This window comes from Cetorhinus maximus, chromosome 1 (genome assembly GCF_964194155.1).
Source record: "Cetorhinus maximus chromosome 1, sCetMax3.hap1.1, whole genome shotgun sequence".
Taxonomy (NCBI): Eukaryota; Metazoa; Chordata; class Chondrichthyes; order Lamniformes; family Cetorhinidae; genus Cetorhinus; species Cetorhinus maximus.
The window spans coordinates 29054049-29080656 of NC_135879.1; the positions used below are offsets into that span (position 1 = coordinate 29054049).

The 26608-nt window shown below is 40.3% G+C and overlaps 1 protein-coding gene across 2 annotated transcripts in view; it reads right to left on the bottom strand.

Annotated features, from left to right (window-relative positions):
• Positions 1–6831: 6831 nt before the first annotated feature.
• Positions 6832–26608, bottom strand: part of rnf150a (ring finger protein 150a) — a 130173-nt gene continuing 110396 nt past the window's right edge. For both annotated transcript variants that reach the window (XM_078539134.1, XM_078539143.1), the window contains one exon: positions 6832–16418. In XM_078539134.1, coding sequence (XP_078395260.1) covers positions 16415–16418 — 4 coding nt within the window. In that variant the 3' untranslated portion in view covers positions 6832–16414. The remainder of the gene's footprint in view (positions 16419–26608) is intronic.

Below are 26608 nucleotides of genomic sequence, written 5' to 3' on the forward strand. Positions count from 1 at the left end.
CCCGTGGAATCTACCTCAGGAGATAACATCTTTTAAAGATGGTTTAGATATCGATGTGCACACTATGTTGTGTGACAGCGGCTTCTGAGAACACTTTCTCGCCTCACTCCGTGGCATCAAAACTAACCGCCTATGTGTCAAGAGTGACAGCACATTTTGACCAATATGAAGTAAAAGGGATTATAAAAATAATATATGAATTCCCCACAAAGTTAACTCCTTGGCTGGGCATTATTGCGATGCATGGAAATTGCCTTTCCTTGAAGGAAGCTGATTGTACAAAGTAGGCACTTATTTGCATCTTCATTTGTCATTCTTCACAGAGCTCTAAACCAATGGTGCCCGGTACAAGGAGTGGTTAGGCCTTTGGAAAGTAGGAACTTTGAAAATGCTAAATGATTAAAAAAGAAACACTCATCTAGTTCACCTTCTACCATTCTAGTAGTAACACGATACAAAAATAATGGAGTTGTTAATTAATTATAGGAATCAATCTCTATTTTTTCTATTAATTTTATGGGATGTGGGCTTCACTGGCCAGGCCAGCATTTATTGCCCATCCCTAATTGACCATGATAAGATGATGGTGAGCTGCCTTCTTGAACCGCTGCAATCCATGTGGTGTAGGTACACCACAGTGCTGTTAGGAAGAGAGCGCCAGGATTTTGACCCAGAGACAGTGAAGGAACGGCGATATATTTCCAAGTCAGGATGGTGAGTGGCTTGGAGGGGAACTTTCAGGTTGAGAGTTCCCATATATCTGCTTCCCTTGACCTTCTAGATGGTAGCGGTCATGGGTTTGGAAAGTGAAGCCTAAGGAGCCTTGATGAGTTTCTGGAGTGCATCTTGTAGATGGTACACACTGCTGCCACTGTTTGTCGGCGGTGGAGGAAGTGAATGTTTATGGATGGGGTGCCAATCAAATGGGCTGCTTTGTCAAGCTTCTTGAGCGTTGTTGGAGCTACACTCATACAAGCAAGTGGAGAGTATTCCATCACACTCCTGACTTGTGCCTTGTAGATGTTGGACAGGCTTTGGGGAGTCAATAGGTGAGTTACTCCCTGCAGGATTCCTAGCCTCTGACCTACTCTTGCAGCCACAGTATTTATATGGCTATTCCAGTTCAGATTCTGGTCAATGGTAACCCCCAGGATGCTGATAGTAGGGGATTCAGTGATGGTAACGTCATTGCACATCAAGGGGAGATGGTTAGATTCTCTCTTGTTGGAGGCGGTCATTGTTTGGCACTTGTACAGTGCCAATTTTGCTTGCCATTTGTCAAACCAAGCCTGGATGTTTTCCAGGTCTTGCTGCATTTGGACATGGACTGCTTCAGTATCTGAGGAGTCACGAATGATGCTGAACATTGTACAATCATCAGCAAACATCCCCACTTCTAACCTTATGATGGAAGGAAGGATATTGATGAAGCAGCTGAAGATGGTCTAAGATGCTACCCTGAGGAACTCCTACAATGATGTCCTGGAAATGAGGTGATTGACCTCCAACAACCACAACCATCTTCCTTTGTGTTGGGTATGATTGCTATCAGTGGATTTTCCCCCTGATTCTCATTGACTCGTTTTGCTAGGGCTTCTTGATGCCACACTCAGTCAAATGCTGCCTTGATGTCAAGGGCAGTCACTCTCGCCTCACCTCTGGAGTCCAGCTCTTTGGTCCATGCTTGAACCAAGGCTGTAATGAGGTCAGGAGCTGAGTGACCCTGGCAGAATCCAAACTGAGCGTCAGTGAGCAGGTTATTGCTAAGCAAAGGCTGCTTGATAGCACTGTTGATGACCCCTTCCATCACTTTACTGATGATCGAGAGTCGACTGATGGAGAGTTAATTGGCCAGGTTGAATTCATCCCTTTTGCGTGGAGGATATACCTGGGCAATTTTCCCCATTGCTGGATAGATGTCAGTGTTGTAGCTGTAGTTGAACATATTGGCTAGGGGTGCGGCAAGTTCTGGAGCACAAGACTTCAGTACTATTGCTGGAATATTGTCAGGGCCCATAGCCTTTGCACTATCCAGTGCCTTCAGCCATTTCTTGATATCACATGGAGTGAATCGAATTGGCTGAAGACTGGCATCTGTGATGCTGGGGACCTCCGGAGGAGGCCGAGATGGACCATCCACTCGGCACTTCTGGCTGAAGATTGTTGCGAATGCTTCAGCCTTAACCTTTGCACTGATGTGCTGGACTCCTCCATCGTTGAGGATGGGGATATTTGTGGAACCTTCTCCTCCAGTGAATTGTTTAATTATCCACCACTGGACTGGATGTGGCAGGACTACAGAGCTTAGATCTGATCCGTTGGTTCTGGATTCGCTTAGCTCTCTCTATCTATCATTTGCTGCTTATGCTGTTTGGAATGAAAGTAGTTCCGTGTTGTAGCTTCACCAGGTTGACACCTCATTTTTCGGCATGCCTGCTGCTGCTCCTGGCATGCCTCCTGCACACTTCATTGAACCAGGGTTGCTATCCTGGCTTGGTGGTAATGGTAGAGTGGGGGATATGTCAGGCCTTGAGGCTACAGATTGTGGTTCAGTGCAATTCTGCTGCTGCTGACAGCCCAGAGTGCCTCATGATGCCCAGTCTTGAGTTGCTGGATCAGTTCAAAATCTATCCCATTTAGCACAGCGGTAGTGTTACACAACACAATGGACGGTATCCTCCAGTGTGAAGATGACACTTCATCTCCACAAGGTCTGTGCGGTGCTCTCTCCTACCGCTACTGTCATGAATAGATGTAAGTTCAGCAGGCCGGTTGGTGAGGATGAGGTCAAGTGTGTTTTTCCCTCTTGTTGGTTTCCTTGCCGCCTGCCGCAGTCTAGCAGCTATGTCCTTTAGGACTCGGCCTGTTCGGTCTGTGGTGGTGCTACCAAGCCACTCTTGGTGATGGACATTGAAGTCCCCCACCCAGTGTACATTGTGTGCCCTTGCCACCCTCAGTGCTTCCTCCAAGTGGTGTTCAACCATGGAGGAGTAATGATTCATCAGCTGAGTTGGTGGGTGGGGAGGGGGGGGGAGGAAGGAGGGATTGGTCCGTGGTAATCAGCAGGTTTCCTTGCCCATGTTTGACCTGATGCCATGAGACACTTCATGGGGGCCAGAGTCGATGTTGAGGACTCCCAGGGTAAATTGTGGCCCTATCACATACATTGTACCAAAAAAAGCACAATGGGGGTACTAATTTGCGGAGTGTGCAAAGAGTACTTGCCTCTTTCCAAATATAAATCTTGTGAGACACAATAGGGAGCAGAGTTCTCCCGTTCTTGCTGGCTGTGATCTTGGAGCTTTTAGGATAATGTGGTACAGGACCACACAAAGTTTTGCCTCAACCCTGCCACCTTCAATGAAGAAAAGCATTCCAGCCACTATCTCAGTGTGCCTGAGGCTGACCTTCTTTGGTGCAAAACGGGTGCTACGTTTGGTGAAGGAAAACTGGATACCAGGTACTTAGGAAGGATACCACAACACCAATTGATAGTGTACCTGGGCTTCCAGAAAGCGGTTGACAAGTGCTTTATGAAAGATAATTAATCAAACTCAAGGCTCTTATTCAGGATTAATAAACTTATTTAAGGATAGGAAACAATGAGCAGTCATTAGAGGAGTAATGTCAGGCTTGGAGTAAACATTGTGCAAAGCACCCATAGGTTTGAAATCGTGACCACTGTTGTTTCTCATTTACATAAATGACTTAGATGTAGAAACATGATTCCAAGTGGTCAGGTTTGCTGCTGATAACTAACTAGGAGACGACACTGGAAATTGAAGGAAGCAGCTCAGCAATTGCAGAATGGATGGGGCAAAATTATTCTTCCTTTGCGGACAGTTGATAACTAGTTCTGTGATTAGCTAGAGTGGTATCAAAGTCAACCTGTATTAGCATCTGTTCTGGAACAGAAGTGACTGACAATCGTGAAAGCTGCACGAGTGCTAACCAAGGATCGCTTCACTCAAATCAACAATAGCCAATACCAGAATCTGAATGAGAGGGTTAAGCCAATTTATGACCACTGCTGGAGAAGGGGGCCGTACCTTGCTACCTTCACCTGCAGCCAGGAAAACTAATGATAAGACATGGCTACGTCATAATGCAAAAATAAGCAATAGAAAGAACTTTCACTTATATAGCACATTTTGCAATTCTGCAACATCTCAAAATACTTCATAGTTAATGAATTAACATAAGAAATAGGAGTAGGCCATTTAGCCCTTCGAGCCTATACCGCCATTCAATAAAACCATGTCTGAAATGATTGTAGCCTTAATTCCACTCTCCTGCCTGCCCCCCATAACCTTTGACTCCCTTATAGACCAAGAATCTGTCTAACTCGGCCTTGAATATATTCAATGACTCAGCCTCCATTCTCTTTGGGATACAGAATTCCAAGTATTAACGATCCTCTGAGAGAAGTTCCTCATCTCATCACCTTAGATGGAAGTTCCTTACTTTGAAACTGTGATCCAGTTTTAAATTCCCCCATGACAGGAAATATCCCCTTAGGATTTACCCTGTCAAGCCTCCTCAGAATGCTAAGATTCAATAAAATCATTTCTCATTCTTCCAAACTCCAGGGTGTAGGCCCAACCTTTCCTCATAAGACAACCTCTTCATCCCAGGAATCAACTTAGTGGACCATCTCCGGATTGCCTCCAATGTGAGTATATCTCTCCTTAAATAAGATGGCCAAAACCGTACGCAATACTCCAAGTGTGGTCTCACCAATGTCTTGCACAGTTGTAATAAGACTTCCCTACTTATATATTCTATATCCCTTGCAAAAGACCAACATTCCATTTGCCTTCCCAGTTACTTGCTGTACCTGCATGCTAGCTTATTATGATTCATGTATGACAACACCAAGATCGCCCTGTCCCTCAGCATTCTCTCCATTTAAATAATATGCTGCTTTTCTATTCTTCCCACCCAAGTGGACAACTCATACTTTTCCACATTAAACTCCATTTGCCAATTTTTAAAAATGTATTTTTGAACCATTGTTGCTATGTAAGCAAATACGATCCTACAGACAGTAATAAGATGAATGTCTTGATGGGGTTGGCTGAGGGTGTATGTTGACAAGGACACTCATAGAACTCGCTACTCTTCTTCAAAAGAGTACCATTTGGATCTTTTACGTCACCTGAACAAGACACTTCAGTTTAACTTCTTATCTTAAAAGTAGCATCTTTGACAATGCAGAACATTTTTCAATGCTGATGTGTCAGCCTAGATTATGTGCTTAAGTTCTGGAGTGTGGTTTTAAACCATGACCTTCTATCTCAAGAGTCAAAAATGCTGACGCTGAGCCAAGTTAACGCTTAAGTAGATAACTTTCCATTCCCTATCAAACAGAATGGAGAAGAGCAGCTGTTCAGAGAATGGGCTGAATTTTGTGCCCCCCCAGCAGGTGTGTTTCCTGTGGGGAGGGGCACTTAAAATGGGGTGGGCGCCCATCCCACCACCTTCCTGCTCGCCCCATTGTACTGGAGTGGGAGAGTTGCGGCGGGCGGTTGCCGAAATTGGCAGCTCACCTGCCATATTGAAAAAACCTTAAGGATCAATTAGGCATGCTATCAAGCCTATTGACCCTAATAATACGCTGCCCACACCATAATATATTTGGTGTGGGCAGCAGGGCAGGAACAAGCCCGATTTTTAACCTCAAATGGTTAAAGGTCAGGAAGCAGGGGGGTCATTCTTTGGGGGCTGCCCTTTGCCATTAACGGGGTGGCACCCCTTAGACTGGACCCCCCCCTCTTCCTTCCTACCCGGTCCCTTTCCTAAACTCACCCTTTCCCCTCCACTGTCCCTAACGCTTCCAAACCTTCCCTGACCAAGACCCCGGACTTACCTGCTCCAGGGATCCTAGGCCTTGGGCTCCTCTCATTGCCACCGATGCACTCCTGGCGTTGCCGGGATTGATGGAGCCGCCAGCTAATCAGATTGGCTGGCAGCTCCAGAGGGCAGGATGCTGGACCAACCAGGAGCCACTCGGCCCTCATTAATGAGCCCTGCAGCGCTTTGTGGGTGTGGGGCTGCGCGGGGGTGGAGTCGGTGACAGCTGCTTCACGCTGACGTGGTTTCCCAGATGGGCATGCCATCCGCCACTCCCCTGTATTATTCAGTCCAATATCTCTATGCACCAAGAATCATCTAGTTTTCACATTCTGGTAGCCAGGATCTGTTTAACAAATAGAACTTCAGGCACATGGAGCTCGCATGTTGAATATATACATCAAACTTCAATTAATTATGAAAAATAGAAGACAGCGAAGGCAACTGTTTGTAGAGCCCATTGCTATGAAGAACTGAACGGAAATGCTAAAGCCAGATGTTGGAGGGACCAGTTGCACAAATTGAAGTGGCTGTACATCAAAAAACAGACAGAAGAATACTATGCCAGAATTTTTCAGACTCCAAACAATCTGAAAATGTTTTACAAGGCAAAAAGCTCACAGTAGAGAATTTAACTACTTTGCAGAAACCAGAAGATGAATAAACACTGATTTAGTTTTTTTTTGTTCCAGAAGACAGTAGGAAATAATCAAACAAACAGAAATACAGGTCCATCTCAGACAAAAGAGGGTTGGGAAGGTCAAGGAAAGCATCCCTTTCACCCTGCAATTCTTATTTGCACGTGGAAACCAAATATGAGAATAAATGTTCAGTTTCTCAGCACCATCATTTCTCCTCTTGATGATCAACATCCTCCAATGAATAAATAACCAATAATTTGAAGATTTAGGTTGCAGGTTGAGGCAACCTTATGAAAGGTGCCACTAATATGTTTAAAACAAAACACATGGAACTCACTTGTTAAGAAAACTGTTCCATTAAAATTTATTGGGACTCCATTTTTTTTTTAAATTTTGTATAGTTGCAACATCTTACCTAGTACATATCAACACAGCTGCACATATTTACATTTTGTCTGCTATGTAACAAAATAGTAGTAATAGGCTACTGAATAGTGTTTCCACATTTGAGTTTAATCCCTCCCCCTTTATACAAACGTCAAGTCTATGTTCAAGCAATTTTAAGTACTGCAAAGTGAAAAAGAAATATGCTTCATCATTGATTGTATCAGGCAAATCCCTTTTTCCCCAGTAACATCCTTGGATGCCAGCTTTTTTTTTGAGAGATATAAAGTGCAATATGGGGGAAGAAACACATTATACTTCAGCAATGACTCACTTCAAATAGAAAATAATTCCAACACCATACATAAAGAAAATTCTGGAGGAAAAGGTATTAAAACCGATAATGTAACTACACAACATTTTAGACTATTATCTTGCAGGCTTCAGCATATGACAAAATGCCAAATAAAAATAAATTCTATTGTTATCACCATGCAATCCATTTGCCACTTTGGCTTAACTCATACCAAACTAAGTATTTATTTGAAATGAAAGCATCTTGACGAAATAGCACTGAGAAAGCAAAACAGATATTTCTAACTAGAGTGATGTTTTGGAGGACAAAAGCAGCATACCCAACAATACAGTGAGCTGCATCAAGAACAAATAAACCCACATCTTCTAATCTATTAAATTTAAGGCAATTAATGAATCCTCCTGCATTACATAGCCAATGACCTACTAAACAGAAACCCATATTCTGCTAAACTTGATTACGTGGAGTCATCTTTAAGATCCTTTGAAAACACGAGGTTGAAAAAAAATAGGTGCATGGGAGCAAATAACCGTTGAATTGATTAAAAAAAAATGAACCATATACATAGTACCAACCACACTGAAAAGACAGGACAGGCAATGTTCAATACATGGCACTCTCAAATAAAACAAAACTGGACCAATCCCCTCTCATTTATGGGTCATTAACACCTCATTTATAGCAGCAATCTGGCATTGAATGGTGGCCTGAATCCACTCGTTTGCTCCTAGAAATGGTTAGATCTGTACAATGCAACTTTCTTTTAGTGGGTCTCCAGAAGATAGGAGCACCATACAACTTCTAGATTTCACCTTTGCACCACGGTAAAGACTGATGTTGGTGAAAGTGAGGGCTTTGGAAATTGGAAACTTGGGCTACAGCCAGTTTTACTGGCTGAAACAGTCCCATTTCCTCCTTGCTCCTATACAAGTAGTATGAGACAGTGTTTCCCAGGCAATGCGCAACTGCGTTGGCGGAGGGAAAGAAAAATGTATTTTTCTTAAACAAAATGCACACCTGTAAACATCACTGGAGAAGCACTGTACTGGAAGATGGCCAAGTCTAAACAAAACTGTTGAATTACTGCTGTGGGCAAAGAGCACTGGATCAGTCTCAGCCAGTCAATCTGGTTGTATCCATAGTTTCTAGTTGCTGTATTTACTGTCCTGCTGATAAAATAGGCTTGCACTATTAAGACTGTTTTTAGCAGCAAGAGGGTGAAATGCTAACCTTAAGAATGGCTCTACATCATTAATCAGTAGTATTCAAGGAACAACTGCAGCGTTCAACTTGTCACCGGTATCTGTATAAAGGTACTTCAATCATATGCGCTCAGACAGCAGAAGGCACTCTGCACCTAAGCAGCTAATACTTGGCAAGATACAGATCAAATTATAAATCTGTCCATCCCATGGGTCATAAATACTACTGAAATATTTGTTTGTTGGTTGAAATCAAATTAAATAAGCATGGCTGAAGATGGCATTATCCATTAGACCAAGTTTAGTAACAAATCAATGTAATGGGAAAAGTGGATTGATCTGATTTACCCATATAATGTGGCATGATTCAAGCTTAATGCATTGAAGTCAGAAACAAAATAAGCTTATTTAACTTTTTTTTAAAAAAATGATTGCTGTTGGAAGTAATCTATGTATTACAAGGCAAATGCAATTTTTAAAGTTCTATAACATTAGCCAAATGGCACTCCCAGCAGGCCAGTGACATTTTATAGCTATTGGTCATGGTTTTGCTGACATATCTGAAACCTTGTTTTGAATAGGGAAACAAAGAAATGGTTGAATTATATATAGTTCTCCTGTTACGGCAGTCAGGCTTAGAGGAAATTACAACTATGGCTTCACTTCAAAGATGTTCTTTTGACTCTGGCTGTTAAGTTGGTGACATAATTTAAGTGGCAATAATCAAGACTTAAACCATAGACTTGTTGAGACAAATTCTCTTCTTCTGGGCTGTAAAATTCTATGCGAAGATTAAAACTTACTGAAATACTGGTCAATATGCTGTTTTAGTGACCCCATACACAAATAATGCATCTAAGTGAACACTAAAGGGAAGTGTATTCTGTCAATACAAGAAGCATAGCAGTAAAGTGCCTTCTGCTTTTAATTTTTAAAAAATATTTCTTGGCACTTTTTTGGAGCGCTATGAAGATATTGAAATGTTTTTGAAACAAAGTTATAGGAGGACAAACTAAATTTTATTTAAAAGAAACCAATAAGAAAATCTATTTACAAGTTATCTTCTGTAGTGTTACGAAGACAAAACTGTGATTTCTTTGGTGAATGCAGATCTCACATTCTTACACCCATTAAGGAAAAACAAATTGCATTCAAAACGTGTAAAAAAAAATAATTTTGGGAAATACAATTTGTGACATACAATGTAATTAAAAATGACCTATGGAAAAAATACTATCCTGACATAGAATGCATTTACCAAGTATATTTATTTTAAAAAGATTTGTCAAGTGTGGATTGAAATGGTTTTTCTATGTAAATGGCATTGCAATATACAGCTACAAAGTGACAGCATTATTAACCATTTACAATGCACTGAATTCATATCTTATATGTTCACAGAAATATTCTTCTCGTCTTGGGAACTAAGAAGTGCCTTCTCTGTTGAATTGTTGTAGAAACGTTTACATATAAAATAGCAATTCAAAATTAACACACAATGATATCTGCAATTTAAGTAATACATTCCAGAACTGATCTAGATACAAATGTATATTTTGTGTTCAGTTGCTTCTAAATTAAGCCATTAGAACATTTTGCAATGTGCGCAGTATAGAATAGGAAAATATGATTAAAAATGCAAACTAGTTTGAAGTGAACCATAATCCTCAGGTTGATTTGTAAAATCAAGTGGATTACTTGGAGCATGCTTGAATAATCAAGAGTTTGAAGTACAATCACAAGAAAGTGTAATATTATGTTTATCTCAATCATGCTCAACTTCTTTCCTTCTAACCCCTAACATAATTCTTACTCACCCTTCACCTTTTACGTCTCCTGCAGACCCAAGTCCAGTCGGTCCAGCCAAGTATCCCTAGGTTTCTACCAAGGCTACTTGCTAACAATGAATTAAAGTCGTGAAGCTACATCTAACTTCTGAATAGCAGTGAACACTGGAATACTGACCCACCATACGACTAGATAAATAGGTTTTGATGATAAAAAATATAAAATTTGACAATGATTACCTGGATAGTTCAGAAAATAATAAGTTTAGGAGTACTGTTGTTGAACATTTTAAATTTAATTAGGTTTTATCTGGCCCTCAATAGGAAACAGGATTTTTCTGGTAAAACGATATTCAAAAACCTAGCTAACAATTTCAAGTTCAAAGAAAATGTTACATGCTTACCTAAAATAACCTTTCTGATGGAAGTCTTGAATTTAATTTGACTGAACAATTCAAGAGAAAATTTGGTTATGATTGGGACACGAGCTACTGAATAAGATAGTGAATGATGAAGAGCTTCAACATTATGTTCAACAGCTTAAATTTGATATGATCAATTTAGAAAGGAAGCAGCTTGTGTTGTTGAAAAGTCACATGCAATATATATGGTTAAACATAACTCTACTTCAGCCAGAACATATTTAACATTATTTCCAACAACAGTGACTTCAATTTGCATTTAAACAGATCAGTGTCAATTTTTGAAAGATAACATGATTTTCAGGGGTTTTAATTCATATAAGTTATTAGTCAAGATTGAACAATACAGAGTTAAAGAAGTCAAGCCTAAAAGTGCTCAAATATTTAAAAACAGGAACAACTTCTCCTCTGTTTTTTTTTACCCCTATTTAAACAAAAGTCTTTGTGGGATAAAATAAATGTAAACTGAGTTTAAGATTGAGAATTGTGCAAAGACAGATTTTCATTAGAGAATAAAAACTGTTATGAAGTATACACCCTGTTGAATGATTGAACACATTCTCTGAAGAGTTTTCCTCATTCTTGGACAAAAAAAAATCAACATTGATCATAGGTTAGAATCACAATAGTTACAGCATAGGAGGGTCAGACCTAGTCCCCTCCCCTGCCTTTTCCCCTCAGCACTGCATATTTTCTCTCTTCAGATAATTATCCAATTCCCTTTTGAAAGCCACGATTGAATCTGCCCTCACCACACACCCAGGCTGTGCATTCCAGGTCCTAATCACTCACTGTGTAAAAAAAAGTATTTTTTGTTGCTTTTTTTTTGAAAATCACCTTAATTTGATGTCCCTTGGTTCCTGATCCTTCCGCCAACTGGAATAGTTTCTCCCTATTTACTCTGTCCACATCCCCCATGAATTTGAGAATCTCTGTCAAATCTCCTCTTGATCTTCTTTCCTCCAAGAAGAACAGCCCCAACTTCTCCAATCTATCCATGTAACTAAAGTTCCTTACCCCTGGAACCATTTTCGTGAATCTTTTCTGCACCCTCTATAATGCCTTCACATCCTTCCTAAAGTGTGGTACGCAGAACAGGACTAAATACCAAGCCAGTGTTCCTTGCTTTCATACTCTGTGTCCCTACATATAAGGCCCAGGGTCATGTATGCTTTGTTAACCGCTTTCTCAGCCTGCTCTGTCACCTTCAATGATTTGTGCACATATACCCCAGGTTGCTCTACTCCAGCGCTCCCTTAGAATTGTACTCTTTATATTGCCTCTCCTTGTTCTTCCTACCAAAATTAATTGATACTAAAGGACCTGGGCTCTAACTAAGAATGAAAAAAATCACTTGGAGCACAAGCTTCTTAGGAGCCCAAACTTTACCTAGTGTTCCTGGTAGAAGGCCTTGCTTTGCAAGTAAAGTAATCTATTTGTTTCAATTCCTCCTTTGGAGAAACTGAAATCTGAATAAATAAGTTGCCAAATTTTATGCCTAAACCTGGAAGACTACTGGTAAATCAGTCAAAAAAGCTGTCAAAAAAGGAAGGATGGTTGGTCACACAGTCGTCTGTTTGGCCTAGGCACCAATTTAGTTGTTTGGAATAGATTGTATTCACTATAGTCCATGCTGAAAAGGGAGACTGAATTCCTACAAATATGTGGCCAGATTTGGTAGGTTCAGTATGGTGTCCTTGCTGATGCTGAAGTGCACCTGGGCTTGAACTGCCAGTTATATGGAAATCCAGACAATGAAATCCTCGAGTGAGTCAGTATTCCTGTCAAGGCTTGTAAGCGGAGTTTAATTCCAAGACCATTACCCTCTTTTTCCTTCTTCTCAACTGCCTGCCATTTTCTTGAAAGAAGAACAAAATGTAGCAGAGTGTCAGCAACAAATAACGCCATCTTTAAATCACTTAGCAAAAGGCATGGTCTGAATGTGAGGCAAAATCAGTGCTGTCCTGGCATCTACAGGTAGGGGTGCCATATAGGAACATATAAGTGCTAAGTCTAAGTGGATAGGCAGTGAAAAAGTATTCATAACTAATTTAGCCAAGATAGCCATACAGTAGGAAAGACTCATATTGACTGTTGAGATGGATGTAAAAGGAAACCTTGTGGAACTTTCTAAAACAAAGAACGGTTTTGTGTGCATTCCTGTTCAAATGATTTGTCCTTCGTCGTCCTCAGATAATGTAGGTGGATCAGTGCAGTGCTATGAGTGGAAGCACATTTGATTGGGGATTGGTGTTAAGAGTCAATGTGGATTGACACCTGTTTGAAGTTGAGGTAACAGCATTTGGGCAAGTAATACTGCTACAAGCAGCATACTCTGGTCAATCTGTCGATGCCAGTTTTGGCTGACCCTAGCCTGGCAGCTAAATCCGAAGGCAAATTCAACCTATGACTAGTGCTAGAGAATCTCCCTTCCCCCCAATACCTACTTTACAGCTCGGCTAAGACATTGTTCAAACAGTGCTTCTCTCAGGGGGTGTTGCTGCTTCCTGTTAGCTTTAATTTTTCTGTGTTTTTGTGCCACACTGATGCCCTAAGTAACTCAACACCAAGAAAATCTCAGCTTTACCATTGTGGTGGCCAGCATCAACTTCTAATGGTCAAGCAAAGTCCATCTGCTAAGATGGGAATAGGCTTGTAGATAGGAAAAATTATAGAAACGTGGAAGGATTTACGGCATAGGAGTCAATTTGCCCCATCATGCCCGTGCCAGCTGAAAAAGACCTGTACAGTCTAATCCCACCTCCCAGCTCTTGGTCTGTACCTCAAGTGTTTTTAAATGTGGTGCAAGATTTCTGTCTCCACCACTCTTGAGTGAAAAAATTAGTCCTCAACTCCTCTCTAATCCTCTGTTAATTATTTTAAATCTTTGTCTCCTGGTAATTAACTTCTCTGCTAAAGGAAACAGGTATTTCCTATCCATTTTATCTATACACCTCAATTAAATTTCTTCTTAGCCTCCTCTGTACAAAGAAAATCGTCCCATATACCTTCTTGATCACCTTATCTGCTTGTCCTGCTATCTTTAGGGATTGGCAGACTTACACTCTAAGGTCCCTCTGTACTTCTCAGAATCCTACCATTCATTGCTTATTCCCTTACCTTGTTTATCCTCCCAAAATGCATTACCCCACAAATTCGCTAGATTAAATTTCATTCACCACATTTCTGCCCACTGGACTAGTCCATTGATATCTTCCTGCAGTCGATAGATTTTTTCCTCACAAAGACATGGGAACATTTTGTATCATCTGCAAACTATTCTATGATTCTTCAAACTCTTAGCTACCACTTTAGTTTTTACCCATTTTTCTGCTTTTGTATCATCCACAAATTTCACATTCCAGCTAATTTATGAAAATTAGAAACAACAGCAGTCCAAACTCTGATCCCTGCACAACTCCAGTTAGCTTCTAGTCCTCAGGGTTTGTCCGATTATGGCATGGCTTCGCGAGATGCAACATAAAATGTCACTGCTGAAAAATGATGGAAGAATTTTGTAGACTAAAACTAAGTATAACCACTCAAACTTTGATAAAGCTTTCTCTCTGAAAACCTAGCAACTGGAGGAGAGCAGCTGAAACGGTTTATAGCAACAAGAAACAATTAATAAGAGGCAATTCAAACTTTTTCTGATGCAGGAAACAGTTTAGAGATTTTCTGCTGACAGGAGAAAAGTTATCATGCGTGCAGCTCTTCAGCAAGCCCTCTTACAGAGCAAAGCATGTGACTGAAGTATTATTTTTCTTAAACAGAAAATGGTTCAAATGATTTTCCTATGGTACAAGATGAGCGAATGAGTGAGTGAGGAAGAAAATGGCTTACTTAGCATTGCTAATGACACTGATTTGTTACCTTATTTAGACTAAGATTCATCAATCACACTCATGCATGATATTTCCATCAGTAACGTAAGCAACCCTAATCCTTTGCTCGAGTTAAAAAAACATTTTAACCTTTTAAAAAGCCAATATCAGACGACTTTCAGTCTACTGCATTTCCATAATTCATTAGCATGTTTGCATTTTTAACAATCATTAAATTCAAGCAGCAAATAATATGGTGTTAAAGAGTCTGCTGTGCTCTACCTCCTATCCAGTCTAATCCTAGACCTATACATGTGAACATATTTGCTTTCAACATCAACCCACCAAATTGCAACCTCAATAAGTTTTAAAATCTTCATATCAATGCACCAACTACATTGCCTAAGATGTGCTGCTCTAGGACAAAAAATGCACTGAAGTGATCACAAGGTCTATACATCATAACGATAAATATTCATTCTGGTCCTTGGGACAACATAGGGCTTTAAATTTGTTCTTTATCATTAAAATTGTAAAAGATTGCTTATTTTCAAATGCTTATGTCTAAACAGTCAACAATCTATATATATAGGACAAAAACAGTACAGTAATTTCAAAAATATACACCCTCTGCTGCTTTGTGGTATTTTTCTTTCCATCTAGAGAGAATTTATAAATTTTTTTCAACACTATGTTTAACATTATTGGGTCCTTTTGTGGGAATGAAAGGTCTATCTATAAAAAGGCTGCAGTAGAATCTCATGACTTGAGAAGTCATTTATTCGGACCCAGTATAATGATTCTGTAATTCTAATACATTTTCATATGTTTTCACTGTACAATAAGCTATTGCTAAGAAAGATGATATAAGCAACTGAAATTCAAATTCCATGAAATGTTAGAAAATTCTTTTGAAGTACATTATAATGTAAATTATATTTTGGCTGAGGTTGGTTGGTGTAAAGCATTTCTATAAAGACTAAAATTAATTTTGTTGTCAAGCACTTAAAAGCAATTAAAGCTTGTGGTTTAACCTATTCGGCCACTTTCTCAGCTTTGTGTTAATAGCCAAAAGGCCAAAAACGTGAGGGAATGTCAAATGTGAACCGTACACACAAACATTCACGCAACCCAGTCTACCAAGAATTCTTAAGAGTGCAAGCAGGCTGTTGCTGGAACATTCACTCTGTCTAAATTACCATCAGAGCACACTATATATACACAACATACCTGCACAATATCATCACTAGCTCTTCTATTGGCAAAGATATGTTGAGAGATGGCAGATGTATTTCTAGAAGTCTTTTCAGCACCTGCAAGCCACTGCTCTGAATATTTATTGAGCAAAATAAACTTTACTTAAAGCTGACCACAAAAAAAAGCTAGTGATTCACAGGAGTGCAGGACTTGGAGCCAACTTTAAAATTCAGTTTATAACTTAAAAGCACCGACTGAATGTTTTAGTGTTGAGGCAGTGATTCCAGGATCAATCCTTTTAATAAAAATATTTTAGGATCAAACTCTGGAAAAGCTGGAGTCAGTCGCAAAAACAAACTTAAAAACACAAATTGTTGACCATCATTGAAAGTATAAAACAAAAAGTAAACAGCACAAAATTGTTATTTTCTTCATTTCAGTCACTGAGTTGTGTTAACAGCTTTTTTAAAATATAGGAATGAGGGCAAGAGATAAGCTTGCAGCATCCTCGTGAAGAAAACAGACATCCAATGCTAAAGAATGTGTGTCTAAGGAAGAGTAAACGATTGTCGCTATTGTTCTCACAATCATCCCAGTTCTGAGTGCACTGGACATTGTTTCAGTCACTCTGTGGGCTTGCCTGATCCACATTCAGAAACAGAATTAATCCTTCTCAGGATTTCACTTCCTCACAGTCCTGGTCAGTGGAGAGCTCTATGTCAGAAAGTCCAACTTCAACAGCCAGAATCAATGAAGTGTCTGAATCGTTGCTCACAATTGGTCCTTCATCATCTTCAAGAAGGGGAAAAAAACCAAAATTAGCAAATGTGCCTTTATTCTATACCTAATATTTGTGATAAAATTCAACAGAAGCCCCAAGCTACTATTTCTTCAAAATTTACCACATGCATTATGGAAATTGTACTGTGTAAACAGTTACAAATAGAGGTGCAATATTCCAAATTGGAATAGAAAAGTTTTGATTAAAACTAGCAATTCCACAATCCCTGTAGACTGGGATACTATTGTTGGATTAAAGTGTCAGGACTGTCATAATTCAAAATACTTCTCCATTAATAATGAACTCTCATCATTGATGGTTGTTGAAGACAATTGTTATAATCATGCACCATTGGCAACCTCCATCTCATTGCCCATACCTTCTCCAAGAAGGGTGTGAGGGGTGGTGAGCAATCCTAAGTAGCATTGGCAAAATCATGGTTACACAGATGGTCACATTCTCCTAGGAGCCTAATTATTGACAAGTAATTCCATCAAGGAAATAAGAGAGATACTCAAGAGAAAAGGGTTACATTATGGGCCTGGGATTCCAAAAGCTGCACCTAGCAGCTGGTGGAACAAGACAGCTTCTTCTGCATGAGTGCTCACACAGAGCATATCAGTTTAAGGTCACACACATACCAGCAGCTAGCCACAGAATTATAACAACAAAGTCATCAACACATCATGTCTGGCCATCTTTTAAGGGAGGAATAGAGTGCACTCTAGATGAAATTCCATCATCCGAAAAGAGTGGCCAAGTCAGTCAGCAGAAGTGTGATCTCTCCAACTTGCAAACAGTACAACATGAGGATCCAAGGCTTTTTGGGGTAGGGGAGAGAAAACAGAACAGGGGAGACGGCACAAGCCTTTCAGGTGCCACGATCTGCACTGGCTTGGATTTAATATGGGTGATGGGGGTCTCACCCACTGGTTGAAGAACTGATGGAAGCCCCACTTCACTTTTCTCTGGGAGGCAGTGTCAGTCCTCCTGTCCCAAAAGCTGCCAGCCAATCAGGGGCCAGCAGCTCTCTAGTACCAACAGCGCTGCCAGGAGTGAGGGCCACTGTCAGTATTACAATGGAGCCTACCTTGAGGATTGTCAATGGATCCCCAGGTAGAGGTATGTGTTGGCGAATTGGGGGTCGTATGGAGAGGGTCGCTGGCGAGGAGGGGTGGGGAGAGGGGTAGAAAATCGGAATCAAGAGCAGGGGGTGGTTCTTGATGCTCCCCGTTCTTGATGCTGGGTTCCTTGATTGGACACAGACTGCCCACAGCAAGGGAACCCTCCGCCACCCCTGGGTAGGCCACTGGCAAACCAGGCAGGGTTTGCTGGGCAGCATTCCCGGATGGCAAGACCCCGTCTGCTGCTGGTTGAGTAACACAGGTGAGAGGCCACTTAAGGGCCTCAACTGGTCTCCAGGCAGGAAGGCTGGCTGCAAGCCTTCCCACCCTGGATTAGAGTGAGGCAGGATCTCCACCCTGCACTCTTCCACTCATGTAAGCGCTGCTGGTGTTGCTGCTACTCTTGCTCTTTTGTCAGAGGTGTAAGGTAGAGTTATATAAGCAATTCCCATACCACGCTAAAGGTTGGCAGCAGGGAATTGCAGCTGAGGGCGAGTAAGTGCAAGACAGGTGAAGGTGACTACCAAGAAGCTGACAGCACTGAAAGGACTCTCAGAGAAGGAGTGCTCTGAACAGCAGCCTCTCACCTGGCCAAGGCTGCAACTCTTCAGTTTCACTGATCAAAGACTTCCCATCTGCGTGTGGATTCCCCACTTGCCTTCAAACCCAGAAGAGGGTGGGACGATGTCGGGCTCCTGACCTGATATCAAATTACCAAGTTAGCCGTGGACCGTCCTGATTCTGGGAGCTTTGAACTCAGCACACTTGGGACTACCAAATTAAACAATAGATCTTTCATTATAGCCACCAGAGATGGAACTATTCCAGCATTCTGATCTGGAATCAGGTCCAATGAGAAGACATCAAAATGCTAACTCTCAACTCCATACTTTTAAAAGATTTAACTCCCTGCATGCACCCAAAACTGGAAAACTCCCCCCCATTGTATTTGCACTAAAGCTGACCAGTTTGTTCTAGGCTCGAGGTACCCAAAGTGATTTATTCGCCAGCAGTGAAATTCTTCGCCCTATTGAGCCCAATTTTTGTGAAGTAGGAGTTAAAAAAAAGGATTTAAAAGTATCTTAAAGTATCCACAAAAAAAAACTCAGATCATAATAAAATACATATCAGATCTCACAAGGAAACAGAAAATTCTGAGAAATCTTTTCTCATTCTACCCAAAACTCACTGAAGTGGTGACAGTTGCTCTTAATTAGGAGTCTGGAATCTGGGAAGTTACAGCCTTCACAGCCAATGCACCAACTGGCATCACACTGGACCTGGGACTGCATTGAATCTTACAGCAGTGAATGAATTATTCTACAATATCAGATTGCTTCTGTCCTGCTGAATAGGGTTTTGCTGGTAACTGGTGAGTTGCCCATAAAATGTTAACATCTGGACCCAAACACAAGGAAGCACAACAACTAAACAGTTGAAGGTCATACAGAAGTTACAGATAAGAGGTATTACCATATTTTTGCCCTCCAAAATATCACATGGCTATACCTCAGCGTAAATTGCACAAGCACTCTTTGTCTTCATCACTCGTTGAAATTTGGTTGCAGCTAGCCACAAGAATCAATTTACACCACTTCAAATAACATTTACTTTGACTGCAACTAACTCTCAGCAATATTCACAGTATTCTATTGGGGAGGATAGCAGTCTACAGACATCAACAGCCTTGCACCAGGGATTGAACTGCAATAGTCTTCCTGCAGCTATCAAACAACATTGGCTTCAAGGCCAGGTAACCACTTTTTATCTGAAAGGCACCACAGAACCAATGCATTTACAACCACCCTACTTGTGCACCAAATACATTGGCAGCCTCCGTCCAAAAGCAAGTGCTCAGATGTAGTCAAAAAGTTTGTATTTTTGACTTTCGCACATATACAATATTATACTCCAAGTACAATCTCCATCACTTATAGCAGCAGTGTTAATGTTAATGCAATGTTCCCACCGTAAATATTGCACAGTAAAACCACAATGGATTACAGCGATAAAACAGCATATCTTGGTTGAACATAACCAATGGACTTTCACAATGTAAATCCCATCTGGCCGTTAACTTCTATTGTAGAGAGAAATGGTTTGCGATATTTATCCAATATAGGCAGCTGCCTGTGATGAGCATGGACTGTCTAAGGTGGTGGAGACAATATTTTGCTCAGACAACCATACTGGCATGTTTTGTTTTGAACTTTTTCACTTTCCATGGAATAATAGCTTCATACACATAGCTGGGCATGTTTTTGGCTAACGATGATATCACTGCATGAAAAATAGTTTGAAAGTTGAATGATGTACCCCATGGCCACTGTGGTCCTTTGCAACTCATTTTGTGCACCTTTGGGAGCCAGAGAAGAATTTCTCAGAAGCTTTTTGCCTCTGAATTGGCCTAGGGCTTTTGTGTATATCTTTGCTTGCTTCTCTCAATAGATTATGTGGCTCTTGACAGGTGGGAGCATAGGAGACCATGATACTTAATTGCAGCATTGCTAAAGGAACAAGTTCGATAGACTTTCCTATGCTCACAACTAAAATAATCAGGCATACCAATTAATTCAGAGTTGTGCAACTAATTGCTTTGATTGAAACAATAAAATATTCAGAAACAAAATGAAGTGTACAAATGTTAGGGGTCCTTGTACACTAATTTCCTACACAGCAATGTCTTGCATTTATGTAACATCTTTAATGCAATTCAAGCATCCCAAAGCACTACACAGGGACATAATCAGACAAAAATTGACACAGGATCAAAGGGGATGACTTTAGGACAGGAGAACATTTTAAAGATTTTTTTTAAAAGGAGGAGAGGTATATGAAGAGGATTCCATAGTTGAGGGCCTAGACAGTTGAAAGCAAGGCAGTCAATGGTGGGGTGAAAAAAGTGAGGGAGACATCAGAGCTAGAGGAAGGTAGAACGCACAGAGGGTTGTAAGTTTGGAGGGGGTTAAAGACATAAGGAAGGACAAAGGGATATGAAGAGATTTGAACACAAGGATCAGAATTTGAAAATCATGTGTTGATGGAATAGGAGCATCAGTGTAGTGGATATTCCATGGTATTGTTCATGCTATGTCAGAGGATAGGTTGTTTTGAGAACATGTTTTATGCATGTAACATCTAATATGTCATCAGGGCTACTTATTTATGGTGATTAAGTTAAATGTCCTTTTATTTAAGTACAGTAAGAATATTAAATGACACTCAGTTTCCTAAGTACCAACTCCATCCCTCCTCTTGGCAACAGTCTGAGATTAAACCAGTCTGTTTGCAACTTTGCATTTGATCCTGAGGTGAGCTTCTGACCTCAAGTGCCATCTCTAAGGCCATCTATTTCCAGCTCCATAACATTGCTTGACTTCGCCTGTCTCAGCTCATCAGTTGTTGAAGCCCTCGTCCATGCCTTTGTTTCCTCTAGACTGGCCTATTCCAACACACTCCTAACTAGCCTCCCACCTCCTACCCTCAGTAAACTTGGAGGTCATCCAAAACTCTGCTGCTCGGTGCTTCATCTCACAGTAAGTCTTGTTCCCCTATCACACTTGTGCTCACTGACCTACAATGGCACCCAGTCAAGCAATGTCTTGATTTTAAAATTATTATCCTTGTATTCAATTCTCTCCATGGCTTTGCCTCTCATTGTCTCTGTAATCCGCTCCAATCCCACAAGTTTCTGGTCATCTGACCTAATATTTCTGTGGTTCGGTGTCATACCTTGTTTTATAATGCTCCTGTGAAATGCCTTGAGATATTTAATTCCTTTAAGGTGCAATATGAATTTGAGTCGTTATTGTTGTTTTAACCTCAATCTCAAATTCATCAGGATGTCTCTCTCTGTCTTTGGTTCTCCTCTTTTAGAGCAATCTCTCACTCTTTCCCTGAACTTTTGTTTGTTCTCAGATCACAGTGTTGCTCAAAATCAGAGGGTGCAAACATCACATTGGAACTGTCATTGGTTATATAAAGAGAAAAAAAAAGACTTCTAGGTATGCAAGCTGGAACTCTGGATATACAATGGCTCTTGGGAATTGTCTTTTATACTACAGACAGATTCCTGCATGTGCAAATTTTGATCATTTCCAGTGATCCTCCAAACATTGGGAGTAAGTAACATTGACATTACCAAGTGACCATCTCCAACAGAAGTGAGTCCAATTACCTTGCCTTGACATTCAAATGCATTTCCAGCATCAAATCTCCCACCACCAACATCCTGGGAGTTATCATTGACTAGAAAGTTAACTGGACCAACCACATAAATAATCTGGCAAGTTCAGAGGTAGGACATTCATCTTATTAACTTATCTTTTGATTCTCCATAGCATGTTCACCACCTACAAGTATAAGCTCTCGACTTGCCTGGATGAGTGCAGCTCCAACAACATTCAAGAAGCTCAATATTACCCAGGACAAAACACCCCATCCACAACTTAAATATTCACGCCTTCCAACACTGGTGCAACATGTCTGCATTGTGTAACCTCTACAAGATGTACTGCAGGAACCTGTTAAGGCTTCTTCGACAACACTTCTCAAGCTCACATCATCTACAATCTAGAAGGACGAGGGCAACAGGTGCATAGGAACACTATTAGCTGCAAGTTTGCCTTCAAGTCACACAGCATTCTGACTTGGAAGTACACCATAATTTCTTCATTGTTGCTTAGACAAAATCCTGAAACTCCCTACCTAATAGCACTGTGGAAGCAACTTCTCAAGGTGGATTGTACCAGTTTAAGAAGGGCAATTAGGGGTGGGAAACAAATGCTGGTCTTGCCAACAACACCTACATCCCTTGATTAATTATATATATCTGGGTGTGGATTGTGAATTGTTAGAGGTAGATGGGAACATGTAACTGGGTGTTTAGGGTCTCAGTAGAGTGTATGGTGTTGGCTGTTTGAAGATTGGTGGGGGGGGCGGGTGGAGGGAGGAGGTAAAAGTTATAATAGTAAGGTTTATGGCCAAGTTTGAAATTTGTTTTGTGAATTTGTTAAGTGAAAACTTTTATTTTTAGATGTCAATTGTGAGATGAGTAACTGCATCAGGTATTTGTTTCTGGGATGCGATTTGGAAGAAAACTGAACTTAGAAAGAAATCTTTTGTGCAATAAAGCATTGGTGAATAATAAAATAATCAATCAGAAAGGTGAAAATACAAGGGAGGAAAACATTTAAAATTTCAAACATGAGTCATGACGTAGATAGGGGTGCATGACATGTGAGAAAGTGTATTATTAAGATAAACAAGGTAAGTAAAAATGTTCATCAGATCACTGTCAGTTGTTGTACCAGTTTACAGCTTTCCTGTTTTCTGGCTGATAATTTTACATAACAGTGAAAAAAGGTAATCAGACCCATCAAGCCCACTGCTTCCATGTTCACATGCCATCTACTCTTCTGACAGGTTTTACCACAACTCTTGTGGGAAAGATCTGCATAAATACTCCCTGAATCGCAAGATTACCATGTGAATCCCAGAATATTCGATTTTCCTTACATTTCAGTTTTTCAATCCTGGTCTGCTGCCCTCCACAAACATCCCCTCCCAACGTCAGATTGCAGCAGCCAGCACAGGATTCACTAAGTCCAGAGAATTTTGCTAATCCAGAACCACCAATCCTGCTTCCAAATTGTGTGGCTTGGCTGTGACCGTTGTAAGAAATAAAAAGAGACAGGGAAGGCCTCAGATTTGATCACTGCATGTGCTGTATTACTTGATCTCAGCAAGAGAGGCATTAAGGGTGCTGCAAATGGCTTTAGTACCACTAGGTTAGGACTGAAGAAAAAAACTGCTGGAGTTTCTGCTCTTGATCAACATCATACTTAACGTGTGCACACTAGGCAAGGAAGGGACCACACTTGACTGTGACGTACCTAGGGATGAAATAATCCACTGATAGTCAAAATTCGCATATGAACAATGAGCACTCGAATTCTAAAGGAAGTAATGCAATGGGGCAGGGGAGGGGTATGGATTAACAGAGGGAAAGAAAACATGGTTTACTGTAACAGTTAAAAAAAAATTCAGAAATGTAAAAAGTGCATTGTGTGTTCAGACAAAATAATCACGCTCTTTATGCCAACATTTATCTTTGTATTTACTTTATAACTTTGCCAATATCTGTTAACTGATAAAGCAAACTCAAATTATAGGTGTAATTAACTCAGCAAAACACTAAGGATGCATTTAAATTATTTTGGTTCAAGTTTCAGCCAGGCAGAGTTGTGTTTACATTTCTTGGTTAGAACAGTAATGGTCTTGGCAGGAGAGAGCTGAGGCCACACCTGGATATAGGGCCAGATATATTCAGAGCTCCGCTTCAATAATTAAATATGTAAATGTTACAAAAGTAAAGAGGGGAAAGTCCCTCTTTTTAGGGGCTCGATTTTAACACTGTGTAAGTGCGTGGGTTTTGAGTCACAAAGTGTAAGCGGGTGGGACTTGGGCCTGTCCGACTCTGGATTTAAACTGCCATTTTAGCATCAATGCAAAATTTAAATGACTTTGTACTGACAATGAACGTGAAGTATAAATTTCACACTTTTCTTTTGTCTTATAATGTTAGCATTTATAAGTTCTTAGACAATATATGGTGCACAAAACAGTTTTATGAAACATTTCTGTGGTTGAGAGAATTTCTCACAAGTAATAGATGGATTATCATGGTTTTAATTGTTTAAATCTGTAGGTGTTCTTATAAACAATGTACAATTTTAAGTTGAATTTATATAAATATTATATATATATTTGTGTGTTAAGAAAGGTAAAAATGGTTGCAGTTTCATTTAGGTTTTATTAACCTTGGTGGCTGGGAGTCTGGATAGATTTGGGACTAAAAGGTTTCAGGTCTTTTGGGTTTGTTTGTATACATATATTTTTAATGAGGTCTTACAACCCTTGAAGTTAAAGCAATAGGTTAAAAATTCAGTGATTCTGAAAAAAAGAGCTTTACTGTTGCCTAATGACAGTGATCAAGTGACACAGACACAGAAAAGGCAGGAGTTGAGAGAGGGGATGTTTAGTGTGGGTCAGAGAAGGAAGACAGGGATCTTAAGCTCTCTGAAAAAAAAACTGCAAGGCTGGTGAGATAGCAGTTAACTGAATTATCAGTTATAGGACTCAATAAAAAGTGATCAGTTTAGCAGAGGAAGACTGAGTTCAGGAAACTAATTTGTTTGCTCTGCAGTTGAAGAAACAGTGAGTTTAGAGTGCAGTTTTTGGGTGTCTCAGGGAGAGAGATGAGTTGGGTGAAAAGCATCACATGAATGCTCAAGAATTCACCACAAATAAACCGTTTGCAACTGTGCCAGTCCCAAGTGAGAAGCTTTTGTGTCATGCTAGTGGTAACTCTTCACTAATGTGTGTCTGTAAAGATATTTCTGGGGCGTAGGAATAGTGGGAATTTGAATCATTGTCTTGTGTTTGTATTGAGATCTTTCCAACCTTTTTGTCTGGTGTAATATAGTTCAGTTTTCTTGTTTTAATCAATATTTTATTCTTTGTATTAAAAATTCATCAGCAGACTCTTGTGAATTTGTTCAGTAACTTTCCTCGACAGTCTCTAAAAGAAAAGTTCTATCTATCCAACCAGGTTTCACTCTGGAATCTGATTTGTCCAGTAGTAACAGCAGCTGGATCATAATAGTGTGTTATCAGGGTCCGGTTAGCTCTGCTGGTTAGATGGCTAGAGCATGGTGCTTAATAATGCCAATGACATGGGTTTAATTCCTATACTGGTTGAGGTGGTTCTTGGGGCCTGCCTCTTCTCCTACCCCCATAGTGATGGCATGGCTTAAGCAATGAACAGCAATCCTAGCACAACAAGGATGCTTTATGGAGGCACAGCAAGAGAGAGAAAGGGAAGTAAAATATGATTTAATAGAGGCTAGATTGTATTCCACATATCCACTACCAGCTAGCTGTAGCAATGGCTCTGATGTTTCACAAAGCCTTCTAAAATGCTTAAATGATCAAATGTAAAGAATTTATTTCATCTATCAGTTCTTGAATTTATAGGCTAAGCAGCTGACCTCATTGACATTTGGAATATTTTCCCTGGCTGAGGGTGCTGAAATCCCAGAATGTCGATGGATTTGCTGCCCCTGTCCTGCCAGTGTGGCAATTGTGGTTGTATAACCCAGCTACAATGAATGAACCGGACTCCATACTCAAAAGATTTTCTTGACTTGGAACTCTTGGTTTACTCTCTCCTCTCACCCTATAAGAGGCTGTTCCAGCACTTGCCCTGCTGAAAAAAAAACGGCCTCCTCACCATTCTTAAATTCATCCCACTCCGCTCCTCTCCTCCATTCCCCTCCTCTTCTCCACTCTGCTTGGTCCACTTACTTCCCCCCTTTTACCTTAAGACTGGGCTTGGCGCTCACTCCCATGTGCAACATCATCTCAGATCAGCTAGTAGTTCATGTCTAGGACAGTGTACCTCCTGTGACAGATTTGTATTTAAGACTGAGTATTGGAAAGACCACACCTCAGACTTTCGAAAACTCAGTATAGTTTTAGGGAACAGACAGCCTGCCTGGAAGTCTTCATTTGACCTGCACTTGTATAATAATTTTGTTTTATTTCATCTCTGCATTGCAAATTTAAATCTTTCTTTACAGATTGCCTGAACATATGCCATAAGGTTACTTTTATTACACAATTACATATTTATTGCCTTACTCATTACCATCTCCCTTCAACTAGATAGAAAATTCACTCAAACTGCAAAATGGTCTTATGTAAGTCTGGCTCCACAAATAACAGCAATCAATGATCCTGTAATTCCAAAGTCGTCCACAGGATCTGCATCTTTGTGCTTACCTGCACCTATATCAATCCCAATGCATCCAAGCTCCTTAGTAATAGCAAAGCAAGAGCACAAATGTCAAAATAAAGACGTTTGAATTAATTGTATTTTACAAATGCTACAACTGGATTTTATTAAGACCATGAATTCATTTTCAAGTTTATATTTCAACATTGGACATTGCGTTATGTCAAGTAAGCCATTTTCTCATCATCAAAGAATACTTTGGATAAACAGATCTTTCATT